Source organism: Sturnira hondurensis, unplaced genomic scaffold (genome assembly GCF_014824575.4).
Source record: "Sturnira hondurensis isolate 20B ecotype Veracruz unplaced genomic scaffold, ASM1482457v3 Scaffold0012488, whole genome shotgun sequence".
In the NCBI taxonomy this organism is placed as follows: domain Eukaryota; kingdom Metazoa; phylum Chordata; class Mammalia; order Chiroptera; family Phyllostomidae; genus Sturnira; species Sturnira hondurensis.
In genome coordinates this window covers 1,751,610-1,774,284 of record NW_028085119.1, presented here as the reverse complement: position 1 = coordinate 1,774,284, position 22,675 = coordinate 1,751,610, and the positions used below count along the sequence as shown (strand labels likewise).

General features: G+C 36.7%; 1 protein-coding gene across 4 annotated transcripts in view; it reads left to right on the top strand.

Moving 5' to 3' along the window:
• Positions 1-22,675, top strand: part of MINDY3 (MINDY lysine 48 deubiquitinase 3) — a 95,306-nt gene that overhangs the window by 61,121 nt on the left and 11,510 nt on the right. For all 4 annotated transcript variants that reach the window (XR_005068618.1, XM_037060760.1, XM_037060762.1 and 1 more), the window contains 2 exons: positions 2,126-2,198; positions 22,481-22,553. Coding sequence is in view for 3 of the 4 variants with exons in the window: in XM_037060760.1 (XP_036916655.1) it covers positions 2,126-2,198; positions 22,481-22,553 (146 nt within the window). In the remaining variant the exon portion in view is untranslated. The remainder of the gene's footprint in view (positions 1-2,125; positions 2,199-22,480; positions 22,554-22,675) is intronic.

Below are 22,675 nucleotides of genomic sequence, written 5' to 3'. Positions count from 1 at the left end.
AAAGATTCTTTTGCTTTATTAGCCAAGAAAAAGTTTTTCTTTCCCTCTGATTAGATCATGGTATTAAGTAATATTTAGAAAAGTCAAAGTAATGTTTTAAAACTAATTTCAGTCATTTCCTTATCACTTGCTGGCAACAAAGGAAGGTTGAAATGCAGCAGTTGAATAGAGTGAATGACTGTAGGTTCATCTTGTTCTGTTATAAATTCCTCTCTGCATAAAAATCTCATGCACTGCTATATACCTTCTCAGCCAAAATTTCAGTTTGGTGTTTATCCACACATTCCAACAATTACTTAAAGAGAAAAGTTTTAAAAAGAGAGAAGTAGAGTTGGAAACAATTAAGTGATCTAAAGCTTATAGTATAAGCTTTATAGAATAAATGTAGAAATTTTTGCAGTTCCGTTTTGAGAGTGATAAGAGATGCTAATGGGTAATAATAATAATGGCCTTAATGTTAGTAGTTTCTCCCTAACATTGAAGGCTGATGCTATAGTCCTGGCTTTGATAAAACATCAATTATGGAGCTAGGACAGCATTGCTGATGTAGTAGGAAAAGGAAAGGATTTTAAGAAATATTATTCAGGATAGGTTAAAGGAATAAACACAATCCAAGAATATGGCAGTATTTACCAAAATTATAAGTGAACTCTTCCTTTGACCTGGCAATCCTAACTGGAACTCTGACCTACAGATACAGTGGCACATATATGAAATTACATGTTCAGGTTTATTTGCTGCAGCATTTTTTATAGTAACAAAGGATTAGTCCAAGTATACAGCGACAAAAGACTGGGTCGTAAAATCAGAAAGACATTGAAAGTTATGCCAGCTAAAAACATGGCACTTGACATGCATATTTGCTGCAAAATTATCTCGAAAAGGATACCCTAAAAGTAGCTATTAAGGAATGGGAAATGGGAAATAACTACACATTATGTTTTAAAATAATCAGAATTGCTTTACTTTACTTCTAGTACTTAAAAATGTGTAAGAGCTTGCATAGATTGCCTTATTTTAATTCCCATTCCTATTTGATTTATACTACCGTGTAAACTGAACACACTGTGAGGGTGGTGCTCAGGCACCTGGTCTCATGGTTGAGTGAGAACTACTATAATTGATTCTTACAGTTTGTTCCTTCATTTGTGAGGTAAAGGTGGGCTCATTAGGACAAACATGCATCACTACATTTCTTATAAAAATTTGTTTTCCACAGAGGAACAGCATTTCAAGTTGTGTTTATCATTTATGCCCCATAAAAAGTATCCATGATGCTAAAAAGAAATACTTGCCAACTTGTTCTCTGATGAGGTTTGTCTGCGTGAACACGATTATAGACACAGACTTAAACTAAAGCTGTGAATAGAGGAAAACTTCTGGAGCCCACATTCTAGACTCATCTCAGTTAAAGCAGTAGAATTTCCTAGCAGTTCAAATATGTGGGGTGAAGCTTGCATAGGATCCAAGATAACACTGAATTTTGTGCTTATTTTTATTAAATTGTAATATTGATTACTGGGTCACTCTATATTGATTATTGAGAATTATGTGGGAAAAAGAGCTACTTCTGCCTTTTCAATATTTCCTTAGAGTTAAGAAAAATTAAAATTCTGGACGTGAAGAACTTGAAGGTGATCTGTGGCTAAGTTTGCTGTTACATGCTCACTGAAGTAATAAACTTCAAGTGCACTGCTATGAAGTTGTTTGCTGTCATATATCTCTAAATTTACTTTTCAGATATTTGAAAACTAGAGTATATTTTAAGTATATTTAAGTAATATTTCTTCTTTCCTGGACAATAATGTGAAATAAATATATGTCATTAGTATTTTCAGATTGCATTTTTATGGTGATTACCTATATAATATTAAACCTTAAGTGCATATAAAGTTTTGCATGTTATTCTCACAGCAGTTCTTTATAGTTGAAGGATTGATTTTTCATATTTTTTAAGACCCAGAGAGTTTGTGACTTACTTAGTCACCAATTTATGATTTTAACTATAGTTCAGTCTTCTGCCTCCAAATGTCATCATTTCTTCATTTTAGCCTAGTATTTCTTTTGTTCATTTTTAATGTCATGCCATTGCGACTACTTGATGGCATCCTTTTTATCTTTTCAGGATATGGCTTTAGTTGCACCTGAGGCTCCTTCAGAACAAGCCAGGAGAGTTTTTCAAACCTATGATCCAGAAGGTAGAAGATCTTATTATTTTATTTAACATTGACTTTCTTTTATGTTTTTGTATATTAGAAATATTTTGATATTTACTTGAGTTTTATTCATAAGAGTTGTTGGATTATTAAATGAAACATAGGTTCTGTTTCTTCAACACTTTAACTGGGAAGTATGAAAATGGGAACAAATAAAAAAGGATACTTAAGTGCTTGTCAAGTTCTGATACGGTATAAGGTTTTCATGTTTCTTGGGCTCCTGAATTATGGTTACTTGAATCTTGACTTCTTATAGTCAGTGTTAAACAGAGAAAAATAACCACCATCTGAACCAGCTCTTTAAAAAGTAAGTCAGTTCCTTCCTTGTTCATTTATTTATTAAATAAACAGCCCTTCCAGTTTATTTTTAAATTGAGATATACTTGACATATAACAATCTCTAAATTTAAGGTGTACAACTTGTTGTTTTTATGTTTCTGTATTGCAAAATCAGTGCTACAGTAGTGTTGGCTACCGCCTCTGTCATGTCACATAATTATCTTTCTTTTTTTATGGTGAGAACAGTTCAAATCTAGTCTCTTAGCAACTTTGAAATTTATAAAACTGTATTGTTGACCATAATCACTATGCTGTGAATTAGCTCTCCAGAAGTTTTCTCTATTGGTTGCAGGTTTCTACTCTCATACAACATCTCCTTCGTAGCCCATCCCCTAGGTCCTGGAAACTACCATTGTAGTGGTTTTTAAAAATTCAGCTCTTTTAGATTTTACATATAAGTAATATTGTACAGTGCTTGTCTTTCCCTGCCTGGCTTCTTTCAATTACTATGTGCCCTCAAATTCTTTACTCAATAGAATATGTTACAAAAGGCAAGATTTCCTTATCTTCATGGCTGAAGAATACATTTTTGTGTGTGTAATCCATTTCTTTATTTATCTGTCGATGGACACCTAAGTCATTCCATATCTGTGCTATCAAGAGTAATGTTGCAGTGACTGGGTGTGCAGAGATCTCTTTGAACTACAGATTTCAAGTCCTTTAGATATATAACTAAGAGTGGGATTGCTGGATCAGATAGATGGTGGTTCAGTTTTTAAATTTTTGAGGAACTTTCTATACTGTTTTCTTTAATGGGTGTACCATTTTGCATTTTCACAGTAGTGTGTAAGGGTTCCCTTTTTTCCACATCCTTACCAACATATATCTCTTGTCTTTTTATTTGTTTATTTATTTTTAGACAGATGGGAAGGGAGGGAGAAATAGAGGGAGAGAAACATGTGTGATTGCCTCTCACACACCCCCTACTGGGGACCTGTCCTGCAACCCAGGCATGTGCCCTGACTGGGAATCGAACTGGCGACCCTTTGCTTCACAGGCCCGTGCTCAATCCACTGAGCTACACCAGCCAGGTCTTCTTCTCTTTTTGATGAAAGGAATCATAACAGGTGTAGAGTAATGTTTGTATGTCTTCTTTAGAAAAATACCAATTCAAGTTCATTGCCCATTTGTTTAGTCACATCATTTGCTTTTTTTTTGGGCTGTTGAGTTCTCTGCAATCTTTATTTATTTGGGATATTAACCTCTTATCAGATATATTGTTCAGGAATATTTTCTCCCTTTCTTTAGGTTGCTGCTTTGAATTTATTGTGTTTCTTTTTGTGTGCAGAAGTTCTTTAATGTAGCCCCACTTGTTTGTTTTAATTTTTGTTGCCTGTACTTCCAGTATCTTGTACAAGTAATCATTGACAAGGATTTTTCCCTTATATTGTCTTCCAATAGTTTTACAGTTTCAGATCTTATGTTTAAGTCTTTGATTTACTTCAAGTTAATTTTTGTGAGTGGTGTGAATTAGGGATCCAGTTTCATTCTTTTCATGTGGCTATCCAGTTTTTCCAACATCATTTATTGAAGAGACTGTCATTTTTCCATTGTGTGTTCTTGTTCCTTTGTCAAAAATTAGTTGGCCATATATGTATCGATTTATATATGGGCTCTTTATTTTTTTTTTTTACAGTGGTCTATGTGTCTGTTTTTATGCCAGCATCATACTCTTGATTACTGTAGCTTTGTAATATTCTTGAAACTAGGTAGTGTGATGCCTCCTGCTTTGTTCTTTTTTCTTGGGATAGTTTTGACTTTGCATGGTCCACGTTTAGAACACACTTTTTTTCTATTTCTGTGATAAATGCCATGGAATTTTGATAGGGATTACATTTGAATCTGTAGACTGCTTTGGATAGTATGGACATTTTCTCAATGTTAAGTGTTCCAGTTCAAGAACATGGGCTATGTTTTCATTTACTTGTGTCTTCTTCAGTCTCTTTCATCATTGTCTTACCACTTTCAATGTATAGGTCTTATACCTCTTTAGTTCAACTTATTCAGAAGTATTTTACTGTTTTCTATGCTATTGCAAATGGGATTACTCTCTTAATTTCTCTTGGTGATGGGGTGTTTTTAGTGTACAGAAATGCAACGGATATATATGTACGTGGGTTTTGTATTTTGCAAATTTACATAAATCATTTATTCTAACTGTTTTAGTGGAGTCATTAGGGCTTTTTAGATAAAAGATCATGTCATCTCCAAACAGGGATAACATTACTTCTTCCCTTCTAGTGTGGATACCTTTATTTCTCTTTCTTGCCTAATTGCCATGGCTAGGACTTCCAATACTATGCAGAATAGAAATGGTGAGAGAGGTCTCTCTGTCTTGTTCCAGATGTTAGAGGAATGGATTCTAACCTATCACTATTGAGTATGATGTGAGCTGTGGGTTTGTCATATATGGCCTTTATTATGCTGAGGAACATTGCTGCCATACCAAATTTTTAAAACAATTTTATTATGAAAGGTTTTTGTATTTTTCAAATGCTTTTTTTGCATGTTAAGATGATCATATGATTTTTTTGTTTCATTTTATTAATATGGTACATATGTCAATTGGTTTGCCTTTGTTAAAGCATCCTTTCCTCCCTGGAATAAATCCTACTTGATTGCAGTGCATGATCCTTTGAAAGTGCCATTGAATTTGGTTTCCTAATATTTTGTTGAGAATTTTTGTATCTATAATCTTTAGGAATATTGGTCTGTAATTTTCTTTTCTCATAGTATCTGGCTTTGGTATCAGGTAATATTGACCTCATAAAATGAGTTTGGAAGTGTTCTCTCTTCAGTTTTTTGACAGAGTTTGAGAAGGATTGGTGTTAATTCTTCTTTAAATGTTTCATAGAAGTCACTAGTGAAACCATCTGGTCCTGGGGATTTTTGTGGTGGGAGATTATTGATTATTGGTACAATCTTTTTACTATTAATCTGGGCAGATTTTCTATTTTTTCGTGGCATATTTCTAAGAATTTACTCATCTCTTCTAGGTTGGCTAAATGTTGGCATGTAATTGATCATAGTAGTTGCTTGTGAGCCTTTGTATTTTTTTGGTATCAGCCATGATGCCTCCTTTTTCATGTATAATTTTTTTTCCATTTGAGTTGTCACTTTTCTTGGTGAGTTTAGGTAAAGTTTTGTCAATTTTTAAAAAATCTTTTTGAGAATCTACTTTTAGTTTCTTTAATCTTTTCTATTGCTTTTCTGGTCTCTATTTCATTTATTTCTGTTTTAATTTTTGTTATTTCCTTCCTCTACTAATTTTGGGCTTTGTTTGCCCTTTTTCTAGTTCCTTCATATATAGTATGAGACTGCTTATTTGTGATCTTTCTTCTCAATGTAGGCATTTATTATTATAAACTTCCCTCTTAAACTGCTTTTGGTGTGCATCCCTTAGGTTTTGATATATTTCCATTTTAGTTTGAAGATATTTCTTGATTTTCCTTTTGATTAATTTTTGACCCATTGGTTGTTCATGGGCATGTTGTTTAATCTCTATATAAGTGAAGTTTCCAGCTTTCCTTCTGTTATGGATTTCTGGTTTCATTCTGTTGTGGCCAGAAAAGATACTTGGTATTATTCCCATCTTCTTAAATTTGCTAAGATATATTTTGTGACCTGTCATGTTATCAAACCTGGAGAATGTTCTGTGTGCACTTGAGGAGAATATGTATTCTGCTGCTGTTGGATGGAATGGTGTGTATGTGTATGTTAGGTCCATTGGGTCTCAAGTATCATTCTAGTATTTTATTCATTATTGATTTTCTGCCTGGATGATCTCTCCATTGTTGAAAATGAGGTATTGAATTCCCCTACTATTGAACTGTTATCTATTTCCCTTTTCAGATCTATTAATAATTGTTTAATATATTTAGGTGCTCCAGTCTGTGGTGCATATAATTGTTATTTCCTCATAATGGATTGATTGTTATCATTATGTAATGATAAAAACTTTTGTTTTTTGTTACAGTTCTTGACTTAAAATCTCTTTTGTGTGATGTAATTATAGCTACCCTTGCACTCTTTGGGTTCCCATTTGCATGGGATATGCCCTTTTTGTGCCTTTCCCATTCAGTTTGTGAGCATACTAAAAACTGGAGTCAGTCTCTTTTAAGCAACGTACAGTTAGGTTTTGTTTTTTTATGCATTCAGTTATATGGCGTCTTTTAACTGGAGAATTTAAACCATTTGCACTTAGGTAAAGACTTAAATTGCCATTTTGTTAATTGCTTTGTGGTTGATTTGTAGTTCCATAGTTTCTTTCTTTCTTTTTTTTTTACTGTCTTTGTAACTTGATTTTTTAATAGTATTATGCTTTGATTCTCTTTTCTTTATTATTTATGTATCTATTAAAGGTTTTAGCTCTGTAGTTAACCATGGCTTTCATTATATATGTTATAGTTATAATTGTCAACTATAAGTTGGTAACAGCTTTAGTTACATCAGAAAATTATACCTGTTTTCATGCCCCCAACAATTTATTTTGATATCCCAATATACATCTCTCTATATTGTGTATCCATTAAAAGAATATTGTAGCTGTAGTTCTTTTTAACACTTTGGTTTGTGAGCCTGTGTGCTTAAGTTCAAAGTGATTTACACACCACCATTATAGGATTAGAATATTTTCTAATTGCTTTTGTTTTAACAGAGATTAATCAATATATAATATTACATTAGTTTCATGTGTCCAACATAATGATTTGATATTTATATACAATGTGAAACAATCTCCATAGTAAGTCGAGTTAACTTTCATCACCATACATATTTACAAAATGTTTCTCTTCTCTGATGAGAACTTTCAAGACCTAGTCTCTCAGCAACTTTCAGATTTGCAAAACAATATTAACTATAGCCAATATACTGTACATTGTTGTCTCATGACTTATTTATCTTGTGAGTGAGGTCATACTGTATTTGTCTTCTCTGTCTTTTTTCACTTGACATAATGCCCTCAAGGTCCATCTGTGTTGTCCTGAATGGCAGGGAGTTTTCTTTTTTTAATTTATTTTTATTTTTATTTAAAAATATATTTTACTGATTATTGCTATTACAGTTGTCCCATTTCCTTTCATTCCCCTCAACCCTGCACACCCTCTCCCACCCACATTCCCCTCCTTTAGTTCATGTCCGTGTGTCATTAGTTCTTTGGCTTCTACATTTCCCGTACTATTCTTACCCTCCCCCTGTTTATTTTCTCCCTACCGTCTATGCTACTTATTCTCTGTACCTTTTCCCCCCCTCTCTCCTCCTCTCACTCCCCTGTTGCTAACCCTCCATGTGATCTCCATTTCTGTGGTTCTGCTCCTGTTCTAGTTGTTTGCTTAGTTTGTTTCTGTTTTTGTTTTAGGTATAGTTGTTAGTAATTGTGAGTTTTCTGTCATTTTACTATACATCCTTTTTATCTTCTTTTTCTTAGATAAGTCCCTTTAACATTTCATATAATAAGGGTTTGGTGATGGTGAACTCTTTTAACTTGACCTTATCTGAGAAGTACTTTATCTGTCCTTCCATTTTAAATGAAAGCTTTGCTGAGTAGAGTAATCTTGGATGTAGGTCCTTGCCTTTCATGACTTGGAATACTTCTTTCCAGCCCTTTCTTGAATGCAAGGTCTCTTTTGAGAAATCAGCTGACAGTCTGATGGGAACCCCTTTGAAGGTGACTGTCCCCTTATCTCTTGCTGCTTCTAGAATTCTCTCCTTCATTTTAATCTTGGGTAATGTAATGAAGATGTGTCTTGGTGTATTCTTCCTTGGGTCTGAGCTTCCTGGACTTCCTGGAAGTCTATTTCCTTTGCCAGACTGGGGAAATTCTCCTTTATTATTTGTTCAAATAAGTTTTACACTCCTGGCTGTTCCTCTGCCCCTTCTGGTACCCCTATAATTCGGATGTTGGAACGTTTAAAGGTGTCCTGGAGGTTCCTAAGCCTCTCCTCATTTTTTTGAATTCTTGTTTTTTTCATTCTTTTCTGTTTGTTTGGTTGTTTCTTTCTTCCTACTGGTCCACTCCATTGATTTGAGTCCCAGTTTTCTTCCCATCACTATTGATTCCCTGTGCATTTTCCTTCATTTCACTTAGCATAGCCTTCATTTTTTTTCATCTAATTTGCGACCAAATTCTGCCAATTCTGTGAGCATCCTGATCACCAGTGCTTTGAATTGTGTATTTGATAGGTTGGCTATCTCTTCATTGCCTAGTTGTATTTTCTCTGGAGCTTTGATCTGTTCTTCTGTTTGGGCCATTTGCGGGGGTGGTCTGGTCTCACCTGTTACATATGAGGGGCAGAGCCTTAGGTGTTCACCAGGGAGGGGCAACCCAGTCTCTGGTTTGTGACACTCTATGTGAGGATGGGGTCAGAGAGGGAACAACGGCACTTGATCCACTCTCTGTAGGATCTCACTCCCCTCCACCTCTTCCCTTAAGCAAACTGGGCCTCTCTGGTGCTGATTCCCATGTGGGTGGGCTTGTATATGTTCTAGGACCCTGTGGGTCTCTCCAACAAACTCTCCTGTGAGGCTGGGAGTCTCTCCCTGCTCTTTAACCCCTACAGGTGTTTTCAGTTGGTGTTTTGAGGCTTTATCTCACAGCGCTGGGACCCTGGGTTATGCCATCTGTCTTGCTCCCCAATTTTACCTGGTTTGTCTGTGTGGGAATGTGGGACCGCCTGGTTATCCACCTTGCAGTACAGTTCTTCACTTCAAAATCACAATCAGTGCTTGGGTCTGCCCATTGCTACCCTGCGCCTGGGACCTGCCAGCTGCAGTCTGTGCACCCAGGGCCTGCCCACTGCCATCTTGTGCACCCAAGGTGCCTTTCGTGCCCGGTGCCACTGCTTTTTGTGCCACCACCCCTCTCCGTCCAGCTGTCTGACTCCACCTCGCCTACCATTCTGGATGAATTGTGTCTATTTTATTTCCTTGGTTGTCTGACTTCCATACAGTTCAATTTCCTGTCAGTTCTGGTGGTTATTTAGGCACAATTCTAAATTGTTGTTGTCCTTATTTTGGTTATACTAGGAGGCACACTGTGTCTGCTTATGCCTCCATCTTGGCTGGAAGCTGGGGTTTTCTTTTTTATGGCTGAATAGTATTCTAGTGTGTATATATACCACGTTTTCTTTCTTCAATAATCCATTGATGGACCCTTGGGTTGTTTTGATAACTCAGCTACTGTAAATAATACTTTGGTGAACATGGGGGTACATATATTTTGATGAGTTAGTGTTTTTGTTTTCTTTAAATACCCTGAAATGAAATGGCTGGATCGTGTGGTGGTTTTGTTTTTAGTTTTGAGAAAACTCCATACTGTTTTCCATAGTGCCTGCACCAGTTTACATTCCCCCCAATAGTGCACAAGAGTTTCCTTTTCTCCACATCGTTGCCAACACTTGTTATTTCTTGTCTTTTTGATAATACCCATTCTAACAGGTGTGAGCTGATATCTCATTGTGATTTTGATTTATATTTCCCTGATAATTAGTGATGTTGAGCACTTTTTTATGTAGCTATTTGCCATCTCTACCCATTTTTTAATTGGATTGTTTTTTTGTTTTGGTTTATTTTTTTTGCTATTGGGTAATGTGAGTTCTTTATATGTTTTGTAGATTACCCACTAGATATGATTTGCAATTTTTTCTCCCATTTGCTGAGTTGCCTTATTATTTTGTTTATGGTTTCCTTTGGTGTGCAGATGCTTTTTACTTTAATGTTAGTCTCACTTGTTTATGTTTCCCTTTGTTGTCTTTGCTTGGTATGAAGTCCAAAAATAATCATCTTCAAGACCTATGCCAAAGACCTTATAGCCTGTATGCTTTTCTAGGGGTTTAATTGTTTGAAGTCTTATGCTTAAATATTTAGTACATTTTGAGATAAATGTTGTATATGGTATAAGATAATGGTCCAATTTCACTCTTTGCATAGTTTTTTGTCCAGTTTTCCCAACACCATTTATTTAAGAGACTATCCTTTTCCCCGTTGCATATTTTGGTTCCTTTGCCTCAAATTAATTAACCATATATGCATGGGTTTATTTCTGGCCTCTCTGTTCTGTTCCATTGATCTGGGTGTCTGTGTTTATGCCACTATAGTTTGATTACTATAGTTCTATAATATTGTTTGAAATTAGGGAATGTGATGCCTCCAGCTTTGGTTGTTCTTTTTTACATTACTTTTGCTATTTGGGGCCTTTTGTGGTACCACACACATGTTAGGATTGCTTCTTTATTTCTGTGTAAAATGCTCTTGGATTTTTATGGAGATTTCATTGAATCTGGAGATGTGTTTGGGTAGTATGAACATTTTAACATGATGAATTCTTTCAGCTTTCCATTTATTTTTGTCCTTTTCGGTTTCTCCTATCAATGTTTCATATTTTTCAGTGTACAGGTCTTTTATCACCTTGGTTAATTTTATTGCTAGGTAGTTTATTCTTCTTTAAGCTATGATAAATGGGATTATGATTATTTTTTAAATGTCTCTCTCTGATAGTTTATCGGTTTATAGAAACGCAGCAGGTATTTATGTATTGATTTTGTATACTGCAAGCTTTGAATTTGTTTATTAATTCTAACAGTTTTTTTTTCTTCAGGACTTTCACTATATAATAATATCATGTAATTTTACAAATAGGACAGTTTTACTTTTTACTTTCTGATTTGGATGCCTTTTATTGCATGGGGTTTTTGTTTGTTTGTTCATTTATTTTGCCTAATAGTTGTGGCTAGGACTTCAATACTGTGTTGAATAAAACTGGCAAGGCTGGGGTGTCCTTATCTTGTTCTTGATCTTGTTCTTGTTTGGCAAAGCTTTCAGGTCTTCACCATCGAGCGCCATATTAGCTGTGAGTTTGTTATATATGGCTTTTATTAGGTTGAGGTACTTCCCTTTATCCTACTTTGTTGAAAGTTTTTATCATAAACATATGTTGAATTTTGTCAGATTCTTTTTCTGTACCTAGCAAGAGGATCATGTAATTTTTATACTTCATTTTCTTAATGTGCTATATCATGTGGATTGACTTACGGATTTGAACCATCTTCCCATCTCTAATAAATCACACTTGACTATGGTATATAATTTTTTAACATATCATTGGATTAGATTGTTAATATTTCGTTGAGACTTTTTATACCAATGTTCATCAGGGATATTGTCTGTTAATTTTCTTTCCCTGGTAATTTTCTTTCCCTTGTCTGGTTTTGGTGTCAGGGCACCTTCATAACATGAATTGGGAAGTATTCCCTCCTCCTCTTCTGTGTTTCAGAGGAGTTTGAGAAGGGTGGTGGGTATTGATTTTTCCTTAACTGTTTAATAGAGTATACCAGTGAAGCCATCTGTTCCTGGACATTTGTTGATTGGGAGGTATTTCATAACTGATTCAATCTTTTTCTGTTGTGGTTCTGAATTTCTATTTCTTCATGATTCAGTTCTGGTAATGTGTATGTGTCTAGGCATTTATATGTTTCTTCTAGATTGTCAATTTTGTTGGCATGTAATTGTTCATAGCAGTCTCAATGATCCTTTGTGTTTCTGTAGTATCAGTTGTTACATCTGAGCTTTCATTTCTGATTTTATTATTGTGAGTCTTCATTTTCCTGCTGAGTCTAGCTCAAGGTTTAGCAATTACCCTTTTAAAACCCAGCTCTTAATTTCATTACTTTTTCCTTGTTGTCTATTTATTTAGTTTCTGTTGCATTTGTTTTTCTTCTTATCTTTGTTCTTTTGTTTTTTCTACTAATTTTGGAATTCATTTGTTGTTCTCTGTCTAGTTCCTTGATATAAATAATCTAACTTTATGCATCAAATAGGGAGTTTTGAATTTGATTATATATTCAACTTGACCAGTAAATTTTATAGTTTCATGTGTTTTGATGTTACTAATTAGTGTCCTTTTTCAGTTTATAGAACTCTATGATAGATTGGGTTTAGTGGGGGAAGTCTTTTATCTGGAGGTGACTGTCGAGGGCCCAGGTGGGTAGGATGCAGTATCTTTGGTCTTGAGAGGGTCCAGTGGTATAGTCNTTATCTTTGTTCTTTTGTTTTTTCTACTAATTTTGGAATTCATTTGTTGTTCTCTGTCTAGTTCCTTGATATAAATAATCTAACTTTATGCATCAAATAGGGAGTTTTGAATTTGATTATATATTCAACTTGACCAGTACATTTTATAGTTTCATGTGTTTTGATGTTACTAATTAGTGTCCTTTTTCAGCTTATAGAACTCTATGATAGATTGGGTTTAGTGGGGGTTTAGTGGGGGAAGTCTTTTATCTGGAGGTGACTGCCGAGGGCCCAGGTGGGTAGGATGCAGTATCTTTGGTCTTGAGAGGGTCCAGTGGTATAGTCTTTGTGCAGGTCCACTGGCTGAGGTTGACATTTGGCTATGCTGCAGGGATCTTCTTTTGGTGAATACTGTAGAGATTCTGCGTGTAGCAGAGGCAGATAGGGCTGTTGGGCTCTTCCAAAGTGAAAGCTGCTGGGTCTTCCTGTTCCCCCATTTTGCCCACTGGAGAAGTTCTAGCAGAGGGAATCCTTGGCCTCTGGTGTCCTGGCACAGAGCAGTATCAGAGCTAGGGCAGTGGAATCAGGTACGTGCAGAACTACGACACTGCTTGAGTCCTGGGGCCCCGGTACACTTGCTGTGGCTTGGTACTGGTGTCTGGGGGTGCATGCATGGGCAGATCTCTCATGGAACCGGGACTTGGGTCTCAGACATCACTGTAATGACTGGCTGGCATGCATGGATGCAGCAATGGTGTATGCCTTGAGATGAGGAGGTATAATGGTAGATTGGGGTCTGGGAGCAGGATGTAGAGTAACACAGCCTGGTGATGGTGGTCAAAGTCTCACCTCTGGTCCCAATGAGGCAGTCGCAGGTCAGCAGCAGCATGACCCCATTTGTAGTCTGTTATAGCCACATGTCAGGATCCAGACTTTGAGCAGTGGCAGCCCAGCCCAGCAGTGATGGTTAAGAGCTGCAATATAAGACCCTTCATGGGGCTTGGGGCAGCAGACACTGTCCTGGTAATAATGGGACAAAGTCAAGATCGGGGGCCAGATGTGGGCAACAGCAGTGGCAGCTCCCTCTCACCTATAGTGTGCTGTGGTGCCCCATCCGTGAGATCAGGGCACATCAGTGACTGGGGCCCCTGGAGGTAGGTGTCACTGCAATGACAGTGCTAGCCTCTGGGAGTGGATGGAGGTTGGGAGGGGGAAGGGGTGTGCTCTGGGCAGCTCCGTCAGCAGGAATCAGCATTGTTGAAGACTGTAGGAGACATCTGTAGGAAAGGCCGCTGCCTCTGTAGCAGAATGAGGCTTGCTGGGGTTCTCCTTTTCCCCTTGTAGTGAGCTTCCTCTGAGCAGACCCCTCCTGATGCCAGTTTGCTCTAGACTGGGGGATGGGATGACACAGGTAATGTGCTTCCTGTATTTATTTATGTGGTCATCTTCGATTTTTGAACTCTACAGAGTTTTTGCTAATTTTTTGTCATCCAGAGCTTTCTCCAAGCTGGTTTCTTCAGTTTATAGTAATTTATTTATTGTTTTTTTTCCCCATGTGGGAGATAAGCCCTAGGGCTTCTGAGCCCCTCTATCTTCCTGGCGTCACCCTCCACCCCCCACAATATATCAGTAAAATGGATTGTGCCACTTTTGAAAAGTTCACATATGTATTCCTGTAATATACACTGTTAGCTAGGTTGTTTTGACACCTTTGCACTGTGTAATTGTAATAACTAAGGTATAATAGCTAACTCACTGACTTCTCAAGTGTAACTTTAACACCTCATCATATCTTAAATTAATACATTGTAAATTACCATGTAGAAATTTAAGTTGTTAGATCGTTGAAGATCTTATGAACTCAGAGTGGACTCAGTTATCTTTATGAATATACTTTATTCTAAAAAAAGTTTTTACTCTTGAAGATCTGCCCTATTTGTCTCTGAAAATTTGAGTCACAGAACTTCTACGAATAGTCATGTGCCACTTAACAATGGGGACGCACATTGAGCAGAGCATCATTAGGATGTTTCTTTTTCATCCTTGGACAAACACCGTAAAGTGTGCTCACACAGCCCTAGGTGAGGGAGCCCACTACTGTAATAGTATGTGCTGGTAGTGCAATAAGTTTGTTTACACCAGTGTCACCACGAATGTGAGTAACAGGTTGTGCAGCAATGTTAGGACAGGTACGACATCACTAGGCGAGAGGAAGTTTTTGCCTCTGTTAAAATCTTATGGGACCACTGTCGTATGTACTGTTATATGGCACATGACTGTATGTCTTTTCTCTTACAACTTAATAGCAGTATAATTATAAGTTAGTTGTTTTTAAGTCTGTAGGGGTGTTTTCTTATATATCAAATGAGGATAACCGACCTATTTCTTGAGTTATTGTGAGGATGAATAATTCTGTGGAAAGCACTCTGCCCAATGGTTAAAACACACTAGGCACTTTATAAATGTCAGTTCCTCTCTCTCTCTACTCAGTTTTATTGGTGCTTGCACGTGATTCGACTTTGAGTTAGCTTCTTCCAATACGCATTTTCCCTAACTTAAGAAGCATATGAGTTTCTTTGCTCTTGGAATTAATAATCTTTTAAATGCTAGGCAATGTTGTATTCTAAACCTTTAAACAGGAAATAAAAAAGATTGACCACTGAATGAAACTAGCCTTAGAGTAAACCATCAGCTCTGAGTCATTGCGTGTGTAGCACCTTGAGCTCTGGCACGGAGGGTGACAAACTAATAGTAATTTTGTTGGCATTTTGAATCCTCTGATGGAAAAAATAAATAAATCCTTTCTAAATATACTTAATGTATCTTGGGCTAAGAGTCAAACTTTCTGAAGGACAGTTTTCAGAAACTGTAACAAGTTAATATGAAAATAATATTGATATTAATAGTGTAAGGCTCAAAGAAATGTTGTCATTGTAGTGAATTTAGACTGGTCAGCAAGCTATCACACAGACCTGAGGAGAGAAGATTGCATCGGCAAACACAAAGCAGAGAAAGTGATTATACATATGAACACAGGTGGAAGATAGTAATTTATATGCATGAAGTAGCCAGCAAAGGGTTCCACCTTAGTGGAAAGACAGGGAAACAGAAAAGTAATTTGTAGAAGTGATGCTAGAGGCAAGAGGTTATTCAAATAACCAAGGAAATTAATGGTGATGGACTGGATTTATATCTTAAAGAAGTATATTTCAGAGAATGAGTTGAGCGATTTCCTGTGGCATACCTGTTTAAGGTGTGCGTTTTCTTCCTGCCATCTCTCACCCTATTCCAGGTGCTCACCTTTTCTGTGCCTCCTCATGTTCCGAGGGAGAGCACCACTTTGCAATCGTACACAGACATGTGTAGTGTTCGCTGTGTTTCAGGACATGTTTCCACCTACACTAATATTAATTACAGTAGGAGATGTAAAACCCTTACAGAGTGGAATATTATAAGACAAAGTGGGTAAGATGGCATGATCTTACATACTTCTGGTGTCTCCCCAGGGTCCCATCAGGGCTCTGTAGTGCTGCTGAGTTTCAATTTGAAGTGACTGTCTAAGACGTCAAGCATACACTGTTATCCAAGTGCAGCCGCCACAGACCGGCCCAAAAGCAAACGTAGAGTTTTCATGTGATCTGTGTCTTTGAACACGCCTCCGTTTGTGTCACTGGTGAAAATTTTAGAAGTGAAATTGAGACTGAGTTTCTTGAGAAAGGGAGCATACAAGCATATGATCAGAAGATCTTAGATGATGATAATTTATTGAGTAAAGGCATAAAGAAATGCCTTCAGAGCAAGGAGTATTCATAGATGGGCAACCTGAACTTCAAAAAAGCTAATGTTATGTTAGAATGCCAATTTTTCAAAAATCCATCAGTAAGACAAAGAAACTAAAACTTAAGGTTTTAAACGTAGGATACAGTTGTCATAAACAGTAGGTGTGTTTGTTTGCTTGTTCACTTTCTGTAAACTTTTTTGATCGTTAATGAAAGAGCAGACTTGTATTATTCATTTCTTTCTACCAATTTACAAAGAAAGCTAGAATTTCTTATATTATCAATATTAAAACTATAAGCAGTGGCAGTTTTTCAGAATTGAGTTCTCATAGATAACATATGAAAATAAATTTGCCCTGTTTTTACTGGAGAAAGAAAATTATTGATTAAATAAAAGTTGTTTTCATCTATTTAGTTCTGTGTGTCAACTTAGCAGGACTCCAAGCTGAATTAAGAAGAAAGCAAGTAAAACTCGTTCAGCTACCTCAGAAAAGGTATCTTCTATATATGACTTACCATGGAGAAAAGAAGTGCCACTTTTTCATCTGAATACCATTGTTGTGGGTTAGCTATATGTAGTTCACTCTAAGAGGAGGGTTAAAATAGAATAATTTTTCATTTTTAGTCATTTTAGTCACTGTCACTTAGAAACTAATCTCATTTTTCCCCCAAACATAGATGCTCTTGATTCAAGATTTAAACAGATCCGACTTTCTCAGAACACTTAATATTCTTACAAGCTTCTACTTTCCACTTTCCATTTAGCAGAGGCTGTTAGGGGGACAGTTGTTCTTTGTCACCTTCTTCAGAATATTTGTAGAATAATCGACCTAGAGTGAAGAAAAAGAATTTGAGTTCTGGTACTGATGACTGTCTTTGTGCCGGCTCCTGCCCTGGCTGCTCATGGGTCTGCCATTTAGGGAGACCTGTGATAACCCTGTGGGCACCATGCTTTAGGCATATTATGAATTAAATGGACTTGTGCAGGTTAATCACCACTTATAGCATTGCTGCTGTGAAACTACATTTTCAGTGTTCTACGCAGGTAAATTTATTAATGATCTTTTGAAGCTGGGGCCTGTCTAAAAACGGAAATAATTATATCCTCCTTTGTACGAGACATAAAATTTATAAAGCACTTTACCTGTATGGTTTCATTAAAACCTTACCTTAAACCCACAAGGTAGGCAGAGATTATCATTACCATTTTCTTCAGAAAACTAACCTTGTGACAGTTTATAACTTGTTGAGAACTAAAAGCACTCAACTGGTATCAGGAGCTTGGATTTAGAGACCACCTCGGATACTCTTATTAACTGTGTGGTGTTCTTAACCTCGGTTTTCTCATCCATGAATGGACTTGGTATCTACTTTACATGATTATTTAAATACTCAATAAATTGACCATATTGTTGTTTTATAAAAAATTTAAAAAATGTGTGCCATAGAGCTTATTCAGTAGTGTCCAAAGACACAGAATTCTACATAGATAGAATTTGAAGCGATAGACACGTTTTCATACTACACCCAATGATTTTTTTAAATTTGGTGTTTTTTTTTAACTTTCTCAGAATTACATCTCAGGAAGGAACCCTATTTGGGTGAGGAAAACAGTGATTTGAAAGGAGCCCTTTAAATACTATTTTTAAAGTGGCTAAAATATATTGAGAGCCATCCTTTGTCTGAATGATTTCATTGTGCTGCATTTTTTAATCTTGAAGAATAATTGTACTTGTAGATTGTTTCAGTGATACCAGTCCTTAGACATGACCTAAAAATTGTCTTTTGCTTAATTCAGTGTTTCCTATGCCTTTTAACCGATACTGTCTCCTCCTCTGCATTCTGGCTGCTTCCTGTTCCGCCCTTTCCCCCACCGTTCTTCCCTTTGCTGCGGTGTTGCCATCGCTCGCTCTTTCTTTCTTGCTGCCCCAGCCATAGCTTTTTTGTGTCTTGCCACTATGTTTTGCTTTGCAATTTTTTTCATCCCCTGATAGAAGTGATTCTCCAGGTCAGGTCAGAAATTAACTACTCACTTCTTTCTGAACTTAACACATTCAGTTCACAAACCTGTTTTTGAAAAACCATGGTGTCTGAATGGACTGGTTTGTTGAAACTTGAAGTGAGGATTAGCTTGAATAATTAAATGTCACAAATGTTACTGGGCAGATACTTGTACCAGGCACGGACCCAGGCCGTGGATTTAGGGACCCCTGCCATCCAGGAGCTCCTCACCTGCCGCAGTCAGCTGAGCAAACCAGTAGGAATACTAAGGCAAGGAGGCCAAGGCAGCTGAAATATGAAAATGTCTTAACTTTGCTCAGGGGCCAAAGTCACATACTTTTTTCAACAAGAGTTATATTAAATTGTAGGTATGTTATTAAAATTTTAAAATAATAGGTAAAGTCTAATGTAACATTTAGTAAAAATAAAATAACTAGTAATTATTTGACTAAAACAAATAGCAACCAGCTTTTAATATTTTTTCTATCCCCATTTTCTTTTTATTCCCAAGAAACTCTTACCTGCAATGGTTTGAAAATGTTGCAGTCCCGAATGTTTGGCCCCAGGCTCTTCACGAGCTGTCCCTGGCCCTCTGCCAGTTCCTGACGTTTGCTTTCTTCTCGAAGCGCCTGGTTTCGCTCGTGCCCCAGTTAAAAGGGACCTGACAGGATTTTCCCCTTCAGGTGCTCCCTTGTATTCCCTCATCTTTCAGAACAGACTGGTGCTTTTCTCCATAAAGTCTAACTGATTTCTGCACAATGATGGGATGGTTTTCTAACCCAGGAAACGACAGACTCACTGAACTAATATTCACCCCCTGCACTGCTAAGCCTTTGCACTGAGGTGTTTATCCTCTCAGCTGCTAGGAGCTTGGCGGTTCTCACAGTTTGTTTGCTGGTTTGAAAAAACAAACAAGCTTGTTTTTAAACAAACAGCTTTTTTTCCTCTTTTTCAAGTGTTTTAAAATACAATTTAACTGTATTCAGTTTTTACACAGTAGCTGCTTACCATTACTACTGCTGTGCCTTCTTTAGTCCTCCCTCTCCGAGTCCCTATTCCTCTGAGCCTGTGAAAGTCTGTTTTATATTCATTGGTTAACTTACCAATGTATTCAAGTTCTGTGTGTTCTTTTAGTGGTTCTTAGGTCTGCCGACTAGTCAACAATTGTACTCTTGGATTTTTTCCGCTCTTTTTTGCTGTGTATTGAGGTCTTTATCATCATCGTGTCTGTATTTCCGTATTCTCTAAGGAATCAGTTGAGTAAATACTAGTTCCATCTGGTTTTAGGCTTAATGATTATGTTCTTTTTCAATAATTTTATGAAGAATTTTTCTGATAGGTATGATTAGAGAATAAAGTAACATCAAAATAAATGTTTCAAAGAGGTAAGCGGTTTCCAGATCTCTTTTAATCTTGGGTAAAGTCTTGGAGGTACTGAGAAAATTATATTATAGTCTTCAGTTATAAAGACTGTATGTACAAAATGTACTGGTTTAGTGTAGTTATTGCTGCACTCCAGAGAATGCTTACAAGTTGTAAATCTCATAGGTACCTTAAAAATATGTTGGAATATTTAAACTTGATGTTAATCGTATTTGAGGCAAGAAAAAAACTTTGTTGTTTTCCTATCTGCGGTTTGTGTCTTTATTCAGCCACTTAGTGCTTTCTGGGGCATGGGAGCTGAGTCTCAGGCTATAGTGAGACTAGATAAGACTGTCACCATTCAAAACCCCCAAAGAACAGGTAACGCACACTGCTTCTGTCCAGCCAAGTGGATGTCCATGATAGCCTGCAAACACAGAAACTGTTCCAGATTACTGTTCCTGCCTGCCAGGGGCCAAGTGAAGCCTGTTTTACTTTTAGAGATACTGAGTTTTTTGGCTGTGACTTAACTGAGCAAAAATATTTTCTATATTTCAAACTCATCAAAATTAGGTTTATAGAGCTTGATACAAGTTCATTATTCACTTTACCTTATACTATTGGTAACTTGACACATTTGAATTATTCTGAGACTTCACTTTTTAAAAATTGCACATTTTTACTACATTTTATTGTATTATTCCATTACCGTTTATCCTGATACCCTCTTATACCCGCACCCTCAACCTCCCCCCACTGCAGTCACCTCATTGTTGCCTATGTCCATGAGTTCATTTTTTTTTTTTACTCAATCCCTCCACTCCCCCAAATACCATATCCCCAGAGCTGTCAGCCTGCTCTCTGAGTCTGTCTCTGTTTTGCTTGTTAGTTCAGTTTGTTCATTAGATTCCACATATGGGTGAAATCATATGGTATTTGTCTTTCTCTGACTGGCTTATTTCACTTAGCATAATGTTCTCCAGGTCCATCCATGTTGTAGCAAAGGGTAACGTATTCTTCTTTTTTACAGCTGAGTAATACTCCATTGTGTAAGAGTACCATAGTTGTTTTATCCACTATCCGCTCGTCTGCCAGTGGACACTTGAGCTGCTTCCAAATCTTGGATATTGTAAATAGTGCTGCAGTGAACATGGGGGTACTTATGTTCTTTTGAATTTGTGTTTCAGGTTTCTTTGGATAAATTCCCAGAATTGGAATCACTGGGTTATAAGGCAGTTCCTTTGTAATGTTTTTAGGTAACTTTATACTGCTTTCCACACTGGCTGCAGCAGTCTGCACTCTTACCAACAGTGCAGAACGGTTGCCCTTTCTCCACATCCTCACCAACACTTGTTTGTTGCTTTATTGGTGATAACCATTCTGACAGGTGTGAGGTGATATCTTGTTATGGTTTTAATTTGCATTTCTCTGATAATTAGTGACTTAGAGCATCTTTTCATATACCTGTCAACCATCTATGTGTCCTCTTTGGAGAAGTGTCTATTCAGGTCCTTTTGTAATTGCATTGTTTGTTGTGGTGGTGGTGGTGGTAAGTTTTCAAAGTTCTTTGTAAATTTTGAATATTAATCCCTTACCAAATATATCGACGAATATGTTCTTCCATTCAGTGGGTTGTCTTTTTATTTTTTGATTTCTTTTGCTGTGTAAAAACTTCTGTTTGATACAGTCCCATTTGTTTATTTTTTTCTTTTGCTTCCACAAAAATTGTACATTTTTTAAGTACCCTAAATGAATCTTAGCCTTTTCGTCAAGGCAGGTTGTCTTCAAATGAATAAACATCTGCTTATGAGGTTTAAGAAAACACCATTTTAAAATCGTAACCACTCAGTTTCCTTTCCCATAGCGACAGAGCGGTGCTGCATGCTGAAGAGCAGCCACACTTTATTCCGTTATTTGATTGTCTTGGACATCTTGGTCTCCATGACAAGATTATTTTTAAAGTGTCTAATCCCTGAAAAGGATATTGTGTTAGACGTTGATTTAAAGCTGAGACAGTCTTCAGGAATGAGTAAAGAAGTAGAACTCAGGCACCGCACATTTAAGGGAATGAACAACTTGCTCATTTAAAACCCCAGCGACGTCAGACTGTCCTGCAGGCTGTGTGCGTGTGTCACTTTCTGTCCCATCACGAGAGCCAGGGGCCATGTGCTAGCGCTGTTTCCTCATCAAGTCCGAGAAAAGGCATGTTTTCCTTAAGCTAGTCTTTATCAACATTTGATTCTACTTTTTCCAGTGAAAGCTGCAGCTTTCACAAGGATATCTTTTCTTGTTCATATATTGTTAGTTATCTGAATATCAGTGGATTATTAACATTCTTCAAAAAGTTAACATTGTGAAGACAGGAATTTTTTGGTAAAGAATTATTTTAACTTGATTTCTTAAAGGGAATTTAAAGGTTCACATTATTGAAAGATATACCTAATTAGTAAATATTTGTTATAACTGAGTAGAAAAAAATTTTATCTTTTTAATTTATAGGCCTGTTTTAAAAGGTAATTTGGCTTTAAGGTTTCCTTTGAGTTCTCAGAAACTAACCTTGAAAATAAATATTTGCCTATGTGCCCAAGAGAATGAATATAAGAAAATGTCTAATAATAATAGGCATTGTACCTAAAATAAACTTAATAAACTGTTTCTTAACTCTTTATATTCATTTTATGTGATTCCCCACCCCTCCACCCACTGGAATCTGATCAGTGGTAATGGCATTTCTCGAGTAAACTTGTATCCGGGTTGTGTCCATTTTCCCCCCAGATAATGGATTCATCCCCGATTCACTACTAGAAGATGTGATGAAAGCGCTGGACCTCGTTTCAGATCCTGAGTAGTAAGTAAATAGGAACCGTTATATAACCAACTAAAAAATTCCACTAAATTGAAAACGTACACAGTTATGCTCTTTTAAAAATCTAAACCTGCACATATGAACCATAGCACTTTACATAAAGC